Here is a 13,138-nt window from a genome sequence, read left to right on the forward strand (position 1 = left end):
CAGGAGTTGGAAGAACAGCCTGAGAAACATAGTGAGACCTTGTCTCTACAAAAATATAATACCAAGTAAAAATCAGGCAGTCCTAGCTACTTGGGAGGCTGAGGCAGGAGGATCACTTGAGCCCAAGACTTGGAGGCTCCAGTGAGCTATGATCGTGCTACTGCACCCCAGCCTGGGCAACAGAGCAAGACCCTGTCTCAAAGAAACCAAAAAATAAAAACAACTTGTGAGGTCAAGAAAATTTGTAGTTATCTCCATTTTTTTTCCTTTGAGTGTTAAATCTGAGGAACAGAATCTCTCTAAGCAAAATAATCAATGAAAATGTTTCATATGGAAGAAATTGGTGACATAGTTTATGCCTGAACATAAATATAATGGGGTTATGTTCTAAACCCCGTTCCTGCCTGACCCCTCAAGGCAAAGTATTCTTAAATTTAAAATCTTATTTTCTGGCTGGGTATGGCGCTCACGCCTGTAATCCTACCACTTTGGGAGGCCAAGGTGAGAAGGTTGCTTGAGCCCAGGAGTTCCAGACCAGCCTGAGCAAGAGCAAGACCCTGTCTCTACAAAAAATAGAAAAATTAGCCAGGCATGGTGGCATGTGCCTATAGTCCCAGCTACTCAAGAGGCTGAGGCAGGAGGATCACCTGAGCCCAGGAATTTGAGATTACAGTGAGCTATGATGACACCACTGCACTCTAGCCTGGGTGACAGAGTGACTGTGTCTCAAAAAAAAAAAAAAAAAAATCCTATTTTCTTAATTCAAAACTGTAAAGTTTTTATTTTCTTTTATAACTAAAGTCTCAACTAGTAAAAGAATTATTATACATACACTTAGAGATCATGGTTTTCAAATGAAAACACACATTGTCACCACAAGTTAATTCACTAAAATACAATTTGTTTCTTCTTTTTTTTATAGATAGGATGTTGCCTTGTCACCCAAGCTGGAGTGCATTGGCAGGATCATAGCTTACAGCAGCCTTGAACTCCTGGGCTCAAGCAATCCTCCCATCTCAGCTTCCCCAAGTGCTAAGATTACAGGCATGAGCCACCGTGCCCAACCTCTAAAATATAATTTTTATGGTGGAATAAAAACACCAATCACCAAGTTCCAAAAAGAACTCTGGCCCAGACATGAAAAGTAAAGCCTACTGTGGTCTCAGTCTGTCTGTAGCAGTGAAGCCCAATGACTAACATGTAAGAAAATTCAAACTGTGTTTAGTTCAGGAAAAGGAGGGTAAAGTCTTCTCCATCTTCTGGACAGAACCTGGCAAAGATATTCCACAATGTCTTACTTCTTACTTTAATAAATCAGGATTGGATTAACATGTACAAGGAACAATGGCTTACTGATGAGAAATTTAGTTCATGTTTATGCAGCCTGCTTTGGAGCATTCTGTGCTGTTAGCCAGTGGTCTCCTTAAATTTTTCTGTTAAACACCATCTGTGAAACTATTCAAATCTAGGCTTTTAGGAAAAGAATATCATTGATATGCTTAGCTCTTTATAGGCTGTATGCAGTATTTAGAAACAGTTCTTCAATAAAACAAGGCCCTGGTTAGAAGGCTTCAAGTGCTATCTAAATCTAAACAGTAGCTTAGATTCTATTGCCTATTAAATCTTAGTTTTCTAAGGCCTTTCTTGTTCTTTTCCTAAATAAAATAGGGGCTGGGCGCAGTGGCTCACTGTAATGCTAGCATTCTGGGAGGCCAAGGCGGGAGAATTGCTTGAGCTCAGGAGTTCCAGACCAGCCTGAGCAAGAGTGAGACACCCCACCTCCACCCCCATCCCTGTCTCTTCTAAAAATAGAAAACTTAGCTGGGCATTGTGGCACGTGCCTGTAGTCCCAGCTACTCGGGAGGCTGAGGCAGGAGGATTGCTTGAGCCCAGGAGTTTGAGGTTGCTGTGAGCTAGGCTGTTGCTACAGCACTCTAGCCTGGGCAATGGAGAAAGAGACTTAAAAAAAAAAAAAAAGGAAAAGAGCCACAAATTTTAATCCTGTTATTTTATTTTCCCCCATTCCTTGAGGCACTAACCTGTGTAGGAAAAGCACTCTAAAAAGGGAGTATCTTTTATTAGCTCACAAATAACAAGAGATATTTGTCTACTTCTCATAAAGTGAGACTTTGCATTCCAAAAATATAATACATGGAAAACTAGAATGAACTCAAGGCTTTGGAAAACTAGAATGAACTCAAAGCTTTACTTGTTAATTTTAAAGCCATTAATGGCCTAGAATCTTCCTATCTCTCTGCTTGTCTGCTTACCTGTTAGCACAATGTGAATATTGTTTGTTAGAAGGAAAATGAGGCTGGGCAAGGTGGCTCACGCCTGTAATCCTAGCACTTTGGGAGGCTGATGGGGGGGAATTGCTTAAGACCATCCTGAGCAAGAGCAAAACCTCACATCTACACAAAATAGAAAAATTAGCCAGGAGTGGTGGTGCGTGGCGGTAGTCCTCCTAGCTACTTGGGATGCTAAAGCAGGAGGATCACTTGAGCCCCAGGAGCTTGAGGTTGTAGTGAGCTATGATGACACCACTGTACTCTAGCCTGGGAGACAGAGCAAGACTCTGTCTCAAAAGAAAGAAAGAAATAAAGAAAATGGCGGGGGAACATGTATTGGTTTGGCATGTAGGCAGCAGACTTAGCATTTCTGAGAAATTTGTTGTTGTGGAGTATGGACTTCCTGGGAACATGAATATTTCTTTAGGAGTTTAAATATTGCCTAGACCATTTATATAAGAGCTGAAATGAGTCCTGGAGTCAGAACCAGGAGACCTGAGTTTTAGTACTGGCTCTGAGCAAGGCACTTGACCTCTTTGAACCTGAGTTTCCGCCTTCCGTAATAAGGAGGAGATTAGGAGCCAGATGATCACTAAGTATCTTTTCATTCTTTTGAGTTTTATTGCCACCTTCACAATACCCTAGAATTAGCAGTGAGCCAAGCTAAGATTTGGCTTTTAAATTTGGCAGGTAGTTTTTAGCAGGTATATTCAGGATCCATAAGTCTATCTTGTTCTACTCTTGTATGGCCCTGTCTATGTAAATCTAGATTCTGAGGTACTGTTTCTAAGCCATGCAGAGTGTGTGTTGTGTGTGTGTGTGTGTGTTTAATGTGCCTGGTTTAAACCTAGCCAAATATTCAAGGTAATTCTTTTATCTGGGCCCTTCCATCTGCTAATGTATCTGTACACCAACCATGGTTGTGTTCAGACTTCCTCCCTGGCTTGCTTCTTCCAGTTTGCTCTCTGGATTCATGGTACAGAAATGTTATCCTCTTCCATTTCTGACTAACCTCTTTGTAATGATTGTTTGAGTTTTTTACCATGCACCATTACTTGATCACTCCTGACTTGGCCTCTCCTTTCTTAACTTGCCTTTTTAATGTTACAACTATGATTATTATTGCTTGTATTTATTGAAAGCTTTCTTGGTGCTAGGCACATTGCAAAGTGCTTTATTTATGTTCATGTCATTTAATCCTTTACAATTGCCTTATACTGGTAAGTATTGTTATATACTTTTATAACACTAGAAAACTGAGGCTTAGAGTGGTAGAATAACTTGCTTAGTGTTAACACTTAATAAGCATTAAAGCTGGAATTAAAATTCCAGTCTGACTATAAAACTCATGCTCTTAAGCAGTATGCTATATTGGCTCCATGATGATGATGATGATAATGATACTGATAATTACAATATGTTGAGCACCTGGTGGGTAACAAGCAGTGTATTTTTTTCACCTTTTGCATCTTCATTTTAGAGTATTGGAAACTGCCATTGTTCATGGTCTGCTTTTAGGCTAATAAATTTAAGTATCTGGGTTTCAAAGTATTGGACATTCTTAAATTGGATTCTTCTTTCAGTGCATTTTTCCTTTTACGCTCTTTCCTATTTTAATGGAACAAGATCATAATGTTTTTCTGACTACTACCAGTATTAATTTTTTTTGAGACAGTCTCACTCTGTTGCCCTGGGTAGAGTGCAGTGGCATCATCGTAGCTCACTGCAACCTCAGCCCCAGTAGCTGGGGCTATAGGCATGATACCCAGCTAATTTTTCTATTTTTTCTAGAGACAGGGTCTCTAACCCTTGAACTCTTGTGCTAAAGTGATCTACCCACCTGTCTCCCAGAGTGCTAGGATTACAGGTGTGAGCCACTGTGCCCCCCCAGTATTAACAATTGAATGTTGCCTGAGTGTTTCTACACTTTTTTCCCTTACTGATGCCTTAGTGTTATCATTTTCTTATTTGTCTCTTTTGCTGTTCTTTTTTCTCTGTCAAAAACAGATAATGAGGATAAGATAATGGAGAGAAAAGAGAATGTACTAATGAAAGGCTAAGGGAAAGTTCAGAGAGCAGAAAATCTTTCCAGATCTTAGTGTAGAGAACAAAGTCTTAAACTAAAAGCTCCATATTTGATAGCTATCTTTTATTGAATGAATATTAGAGCTTTGGTACTTATAAATTTGGTGATGGAATACACAGGATTTGACCTTACTAGCCCTAGTTTTCTTATCTGAAAATAGGGTAAATAGTACTAATGCATCCCTCATGATGCATGGTTAGTTGTGGTGATGATGAAATAACCAGTGTAAAACTCCTTAATATAGTGTTCAAAAGTGTTAATTTCCTCTTTTCCTTTCAGGTGTTGGTGAAATAATCCAGAGTATGTGGCTAAAAACTCTGTTAAGGTTGTGTTATTATTATTATTATTATTTTTTTTTTTTTTTTTTTTTTGAGACAGAGTCTCACTTTGTTGCCCAGGCTAGAGTGAGTGCCGTGGCATCAGCCTGGCTCACAGCAACCTCAAACTCCTGGGTTCAAGCAATCCTTCTGCCTCAGCCTCCCAAGTAGCTGGGACTACAGGCATGCGCCACTATGCCCGGCTAATTTTTTTTTCTATATATATTAGTTGGCCAATTAATTTTCTTTCTATTTATAGTAGAGACGGGGTCTCACTCTTGCTCAGGCTGGTTTCAAACTCCTGACCATGAGCAATCCGCCCGCCTCGGCCTCCCAGAGTGCTAGGATTACAGGCGTGAGCCACCGCGCCCGGCCTTGTTATTTTTTTATATTTAGAAAATTTAGTGTTAGCATACACAGATATGCATGTAAATAAAAATTCATCAAGCTGTATCCTTAATATTTATGTATTTGGCTATATGTAAATTACTTGTATATGAATTAATAAAAAAGAAAAATTCATGTGCAAATTCAGTTGCTACATATGATTAGCTGTTATTTCCATGTATTATGGCCAGCATGTAGGGCTACTTCCTGTAATTTTGTATTCCCCAAGATCATATGGTGGTTATTGAGCTTTTAGCAGGAAGAGAAATTTTGTATAATACCTTCCAAATATTTATTTCAAGTTTCCTATTTAAACAAATGCTCAGACATATTTTTTATTCTCAGAAGAGATATATTCAATTCTAAAATAGTCTTCTTAATGTTATTAATTCCCAATAGATACGTTCCATCCTGTTTTGGGTATGCTACTCACAGATAGAAAATACAATTTTTTTTTTTTTTTTGAGACAGAGTCTTGCTTTGTTGCCCAGGCTAGAGTGAGTGCCATGGCGTCAGCCTAGCTCACAGCAACCTCAAACTCCTGGGCTCAAGCAATCCTGCTGCCTCAGTCTCCCCCGAGTGGCTGGGACTACAGGCATGCGCCACTATGCCCAGCTAATTTTTTCTATATATATTATTTGGCCAATTAGTTTCTTTCTATTTATAGTAGAGACGGGGTCTCACTCTTGCTCAGGCTGGTTTCAAACTCCTGACCTCGAGCAATCCACCCGCCTCGGCCTCCCAGAGTACTAGAATTAGTCATGAGCCACCACGCCTGGCCGGAAATACAATTTTAAAGCAAGCAATGTGTCTTAGTCTCTTCAGGCTATTATAACAGAATACCATAGACTGGGGGGTTTAAACAACAAGCCTTTATTTCTAACAGCTCTGGATGCTGGAAGTCCAAGATCAAGGAGCCAGGAGATTTGGTGTCTGTGAGGGCCTTCTTCCTGATTTTTTCCCACATGGAAAAAGCTACAGAGCTCTCTGGGTCCTTTTTTTTTTTTTTCTCTTTTGAGACAAGGTCTCACTCTGTTGCCCAGGCTGCTGTGAAGTGGCCACGTGGCCCCAATCATAGCCCACTGTAACCTTGAATTCCTGGGCTCATGCAGTCCTCCTGCCTCAGCCTCCAGAGTAGCTAGGACGACAGGCTCATGCCACCATGCCCAGCTAATTTTTAATTTTTTTGTAGAGACGGAGTCTTGCTGTGTTGCCCAGGCTGGTCTCAAACTCCTGGCCTCAAGCTCTACTCCCAAAGTGCTGGGATTATAGGCATAAGCCACTGTGTCTAGCCTGGTCTCTTTTTTAATAAGGCACTAAATCTCGTTCATGAAGCCTCAACCCTCATGACATAATTATCTCCCAAAGATCCCACCTCCTATCACCATTACATTGGGGGTTAGGATTTCAATATGTGAATTTTAAGGAGACACAAACGTTCAGTCCATACCACAGTGAAATGCCAGAACAGTCTGATACTTCTGAGGTAAGCCTATATCTAAAACATACCTTTGAATGGACTTTTGCTTCTATTAGCCTTCTACTCGTAACCACACTGGTGTTTTTTGTGTGATTAAATTTATAAATGCTAGGGCTGGGCATGCATGGATGGCTCATGCCTGTAATCCTACCACTTTGTGAAGCCAAGGCAGGAGGACTGCTTGAGGCCAGGAGTTCCAGATCAGCCTGAGCAAGAGTGAGACCCTGTCTCTACATAAAAGAAAAATTATCTGGGTTGTGATGGCACATGCCTATAGTCCAGCTACTTGGGAGACTGAAGCAGAAGGATCTCTTGAGCCCAGGAGTTGGAGGTTAGTTACAGTGAGCTTTGATGATGCCACTGCACTCCAGCCCAGGCTACAGAGCAAGAGACTCTGTCTAAAAAGAAAGAAAGAAAGAAATTTCTTTGGTGTACGCTTGGTCAGGCTCCCTTTCTTCTGTGACTCTGAGCCTTGAGAGTCCCAACCAAGTTCAAAGTCAGGAACAGGGGGTGTGGACTTTTGGGCTGTGCCACTCAGCAGCTAAAGTGTGGTTGACAGTCTCCTCCCCTTCCTGCACTTCAGCTTTACACAGTGCGCACTCTGGAATGACAGGCATTCCTGTGTGAAGAGAGCCAGTGTGAAGACAGATTTGTAAGAACCACAAGTGCCCAGGCCAGGATACAGGAAAACAGAAGCTCCAGCAGATTAACTGACCTCGTGCCATTCCCTGACATTTGGCAGTGACACCAAGAGAGGATTGCATGTCCCCTCTTTATGTGGATTTATCTTTTAAGAAAAGTTTGCTTTTGGCCGGGACAGTTTGTGGTTGTGAGATACTTCAGACAATATAATTAATCATGGGGCAAGCTGATGTCTCCAGACCGGTAAATCCAGATGCAGTTGGTGAGTAATAGAAGGCAAAGAAACAGAAAATCTTGACAGGCAAGGTAGATTTACAGGTGAAGCTGAGCATTTTGTGGGAATTTGAATGCAAGAATTTTGATGGTCATAATTTTGGAATGTTTATAAGTTTGTGAAGAATGAATGAAAACATATAAGTTGTTTTCATTCAGTTTATTAATTTATCTCTCACAGTTTTGTTTTACTTGATCTCTTTGGAGTTTTTATATTGCTAGGGAATTACCTGTTAATTTTTTGCCATTGCAGAAGGTAAGTGCTATAGGAAGTCTTATTTAGAATTCAGAGATATTTTACTAGTATTTTTCAGGACTTGGGCAATTGATAAATATATGTGGTGTAGAACTAGAACTGTTGACTTCCATAAACAGGACTATTTTTAAGAATCTACTTAATTTTTTAGACTTGGTTATACATTTTCCAGATAAGTCTCAGGCTTTTCCAATTATGCTGATGTTTCGCTTCTCATAAGACAACACTTTGATAAAAAATTTGCTCAAGTGAGTGCTTTATGTGTGAAGTGTTATTGTCTCAGGGATAGCTAGAGACCAAGCTGATAATTGTTGAGTATAGCTTAAGTTTCAAAGCTTATATGTGAAATGGTAGTCCATTGTCACTGCAAGCTCCTAACCTTATAGGGTTTTATATAAGATAACAATCATAAATTGGGAAAAATAATTTTAAGTGTATGTTTATTAAAGGGTTGCTAAATATAAGTAAGGCAGGGGGAGCATGTGAATCATTTCTGGGTATTATACTATTTAAGAAAAACATTTATACCTTTGCTTTGATTTATGAAGCAGCAGAAAACATATTCAGTCCTAGGCTGTTTTTTTTTTTCTGCCCAGAAACAACAAATGTTGTGACTTTAAAGAAAAGCATAACAGGCCTGAGCTGCTTAAGTATCATATTTAAAAAGACTTAAGGGATATAACCAGATGCAATGTGTGATCTTAGATTGGATACTGATTTGGGAATACCGGTTGTAGAAAAATATAATTTGGTCAACAGAATGTTTGATTGTAGTTAGGTATTAGATGAGAGGAAGTTTTCTTGAAATGATATCACTGACTTGGGAAAGACAGCTTTCCCAAGATAAAAAGATATTTTTAGGCTGACAGAAAATTTGAATGTGATCTAGTAATTAAATAAGAGGAAAATTTTGCTGAAATAGGTAGATATCGTTAATTCATAAAAGCAGATTAATAAACTGTTCTCATTTTGAAAAAACACAAAAGGATATGCACTAAAATATTAACATTCATGGTGGGAAGGCAATGTTTTGATTGTTTATTTTAATTTCTCTTTTCCGTTTTTCTGCAAGGCATATTGTACTGATTATCTAATAAACTTTTATATAAAAAATCTAAAAAAATAAAATGTGGGAACACAGGTAACACTCCAAATGTACCTCATAATTTAATGTGATTTTGTTTCTAAAGGTAGTGTTTTCACCTGAGAACTTCCAGGTGAAATATCTATGGAAGTATTTTTTATGTATCACTGAAACTGAGGCACATGGATCACAAAATGAGTCATTCAGCAACAGAGTTTTAGAACTGAAGTCAGGACTTGATCCACTTTGATCACTAGGTCTGTGTATTTATCAACTCATTAACTCACTCTAAAAAAATTAAATGTTTCATAAATAGAAAAAGGTACAGAGAAAAATCTGAAAATTCCAAGCCATAGTAGAGTACATTTAAAAAAAAAAAAGAATAAAAATATAAAGAACCCTGTGGGACCACTGTTTAGCTTGAGAAATGAAATTAAGAACATAGAGATATATCCTACCCAACCCCTATCACTATGCCTGCATTCCTTTATGATGACATTTTTCTTCTTTGTTCCCAGAAATAACTATTCTCCTATAGTTGATAAATAATTCACTTTTGGGCCACTAAATTCTGTGATGTCTACTCTAAAATTTAGTTCTTTGTTAGCAAGTATAGTAAGGACTTGATACTAGGCATTTATCTATGAGGTAGAAATGAAAGGGCTTTGAAAAGCAATAAATTATTAAGCTGGTACAACTCAGTGATGGGTATTTATGAAGAATGTCCATCTAACATCTATATACTATCAGGCTGTGTGTGATGACACATGCCTGTGATCCCAGCACTTTGGGAAGCCAAGGTGGGAGGCTCACATGAGGCCAAGAGTGATATAGCAAGACCCCATCTCTACAAAAAATAAAATAATTAGCCAATGTGGTGGCACATGCTTGTAATCCTAGCTACTTGGGAGGCTGAGGCAGGAGGATTGCTTGAACTCAGGAGTTTGAGGCTGTAGTGAGCTATGATAATACCATTACCTGGGTGACAGAATGAGACCCTCTCTCTAACATCTATATACTATAAAAATTTCATCCGAGTAAAATTTGGTATTTTTTATGCTTCTAAAAAATGTGAAAGTCCAATTAATCAATTTTCTGACTACCAATAACCCTAATAAAAAATCTTTGAGGAAGAAATAGAAATTACTCAGGAACCTAACTAAGGTTTTTATGTTTTCCCTGGATTTAATTTTTGGGTTTTATTTTCTATTACCTAGATAATTAGTAGGTGGCTATAAGCAATTTTAATGGACTGGCTCCATTATTATAATATTTATAATTTAAGATGTATTCTATTTGAGAAATCAAGACCAGGTTATGAGTACTTAACATTGAGAACTTTGAGGACTGTACCATTACTTTAAATGCTTTCACCAAACAAGTTTCTTAATGAAATTTTAAAAGCCTTTCAGTGTATAGCTGTTTGGAAAGTCTTACCAAATTCTCTGGAAGGATAAATATACAAAGTAAGTTAAAATTTAAATCATTTATTTACTGTGCTAGGCCTATAACACAACACTTAGTTTTGAGCTTTGAAATTAATGGTACTAAGTTTGATGAGTCAAGTGATGCAAAACACATGAGTGAATATCGAGTATATTGAATATTTTTATCATTTTCAAGGCACTGCAAATGACATAGAACACCCTTTGTAGACATAATTCATAACAACTGGAGAACTAATTGGGTATTTGAATGCAGAGTAGGACTTTATGCTGTGATGTCTACTCAAGGAAATAAGCAATTGTCCTCATCAGTTCATAGAAAAAAATTACCTGCAAATGAAATATGTTCATAGGAGAGAAGCCAATAGATTTATCCAGGTAAAACTTTCAAATAACACTCTGTAATTCTTGATCAATATAAAAGCTGTTTCTGTGTTTACTATAATCCTTTATTATATATTGTATTAAGACAACAACCTAATTAATTAGCAAATATCCTTAAATTAGGCACAAGACCAAAGAATTTTAATAAGCTCTATGCAACTATTTAGTCTAGACTTTCCTTCTCTCTACCTTTCCATTCCCTCCTAGTTTTTTTTTTCTTTTTTGCTCCTTCATTTACCTTTCATTCACTAACTTCTTTTTTCCTACCTTTCTTTTGCATAGGAATATATTGCTTTAAAAGATACTGGATTTTCTCTTTCCTACATTTCTTTTCCATCACCATCTATTTTGCTCTGAAACTTGTAGTTATGGATTCTCACCCTTATGATAATGAGAGTAGTTTGGGAGGGAGGTAATTTAGAAATATCATTCAGAGACAAAATCCTAAGGAGATTGCTAGATGAACAAAATTTAATATAGCCACATAGCAACAATAAAACAGGAATAAATAATAGATGGTTTAATTTAAAACAAAGTAATGCATGGGACATTGGAGAAAACAATAGTGTTTGGTCATCAGATTTATCAGAGACTTTTCTCATATCTATCTGTGTCTAACAATAAATGCTTTCTTCTGAGAAGGAGGTGACAGTATAGGAGTTTGTCAGGGACTCCTTAAATAATTTTCTGTTGTTATCAAATTTAGAATACCAACGAAAAATTACTGACCCCTCTCTCTGTTCTGGTAGATTTTCTCAATAGCCTGTTAGGAGGACCTACACATATTCCCTCTTTCTACTTTCAGGTAAACTTTGGAAAATTCAAGTTCTTTCCATGAGAAAATATTTTAAATTCTGGCCTATCACTATAAAAACTTACCCTCAACCTGGAATTTTTGTCAAAAAAGTGTGCACATCAAGTTGCCAAGGGTAAAGCACCATCACTTCTTGACACAATCCTAGTCAGAAAACTATATTTTTCTAGAGAGGGAATCTCAGACCTGAGTGTACCTAACTGTGCAGAGAGAGACCTCTCCCTGACTATCTTCTCCTGAATGCTTTGCCCAGTTCTTTCTAATTCTCAAGGGTCAGAGCTATGCAATATTTCCACAGGAAGTTATGGGCCTTCTCTAGACAAAGCCTGCTTTGTTCATTAGTGGCAGGTTTGCTTTCTGTGATTTTGCTGCAGTTTTCTGAAACAGTTCTTTAAATCCAATAATAATCCTCTTTTAGAAGACTAAAATGTGTAAGTACAGTAGCTTAAGTCCATTAAGTGAATGTTCTCCATTTACAGCGTCCTGATGCTGTGAAAATGCCGTTTACAGCAAGATCTGTTTCTAGTTAGGTGCGCACAAAATATATTAGACAGACAAAACTATTAGATTATAAAGATATTTGGTACTTTTTGATACTAAAGTATGTATCTTATTGAATAAAGCCATAGATTTTAAATTTTTGGACAAATAACCAATTATATAAAAATTTTATGGGGAAAATGGAAGAACTTTGTACCCTTTGGATCTAAGCATCTTTTAAAATCTGATAAAGGTATAAAAGAGGTAGAATTCACACAGGCCCAATAATGTTGTCATTTATTATCAAGTCTAGTGAAGGCGAGAGGGTAATGAAGACTATGATGAAAACTAAGAATCTGCCCCCTTGGATTCCAGTTGCCTCTGCCTTACATTGCCGTACAACATGGGTGATTAAGAATTGGTTGTGTTGGCTGGGTGTGGTGGTTCACGCTTGTAATCCTAGCACTCTGGGAGGCTGAGTCAGGAGGATGGCTTCAGGTCAGGAGTTCAAGACCAGCCTGAGCAAGAGCAAGACCCCGTTTCTACTAAAAATTAGCCAGGCATTCCCCTATATTCCCAGCTGCTTGGGAGGCTGAGACAGGAGGATTGCTTGAGCCCAGGAGTTTGAGGTTGCAGTGAACTATGATGACACCACTGCATTCCAGCCTGGGTGACAGAGAGAGACTCTGTCTCCAAAAAAAAAAAAAAAAAAGAATTGGTTGTGCTGAGTGCAGTGGCACACACCTGTACTCCCAGTTACTCAGAAGGCTGAAGAGGGAAGATCACTTGAGCGCCAGAGTTTGAGGCTGTAGTGTACAATGATTATACTTGTGAATAGCCACTTCACATCAGCCTGGCCAACATGTCAAGACCCCATCTCCAATAAGGAAGGAAGGTGTCTTCCCTCCCACCTCCCTCCTACCCCTCTAAAAAAAAAAAAAAAAATATATATATATATATATATATATATAAATGAAAGGAAGGGAGAGAGGGAGCGAAGGATTGGTTGTAAATCTGATTCTTAAATGAACATGATCTTTATTAGTCCTGTTTTATCCTGTATCTCCATCAAGTTATGTAAGTATAATATGTATCTATAGCAAATAATTAATGAATACTTTATTGAAAACAAAAAGTGCTAAGTGTTTTTTTAAAAATAATATTATATTAATACATTTATGTAAAAATCACCTCTGAAATTC

At 37.9% G+C, this 13,138-nt stretch overlaps 1 protein-coding gene across 17 annotated transcripts in view; it reads left to right on the forward strand.

Moving 5' to 3' along the window:
- PHACTR4 (phosphatase and actin regulator 4) overlaps positions 1 to 13,138 on the forward strand; it is a 105,308-nt gene that overhangs the window by 47,304 nt on the left and 44,866 nt on the right. For 4 of the 17 annotated variants that reach the window (XM_075995758.1, XM_075995765.1, XM_075995767.1 and 1 more), the window contains one exon: positions 4,654 to 4,699. The exons of 10 other annotated variants lie outside the window; for them this stretch is intronic. Coding sequence is in view for 3 of the 7 variants with exons in the window: in XM_075995726.1 (XP_075851841.1) it covers positions 7,417 to 7,462 (46 nt within the window). In the remaining 4 variants the exon portion in view is untranslated. Of the gene's footprint in view, positions 1 to 4,653; positions 4,700 to 5,104; positions 7,463 to 13,138 lie in introns of those variants that run through there. 3 more of the 17 variants (XM_075995739.1, XM_075995726.1, XM_012750636.3) reach the window with 1 other exon arrangement.

Source organism: Microcebus murinus, chromosome 2, assembly GCF_040939455.1.
Source record: "Microcebus murinus isolate Inina chromosome 2, M.murinus_Inina_mat1.0, whole genome shotgun sequence".
NCBI classification, from domain to species: Eukaryota; Metazoa; Chordata; class Mammalia; order Primates; family Cheirogaleidae; genus Microcebus; species Microcebus murinus.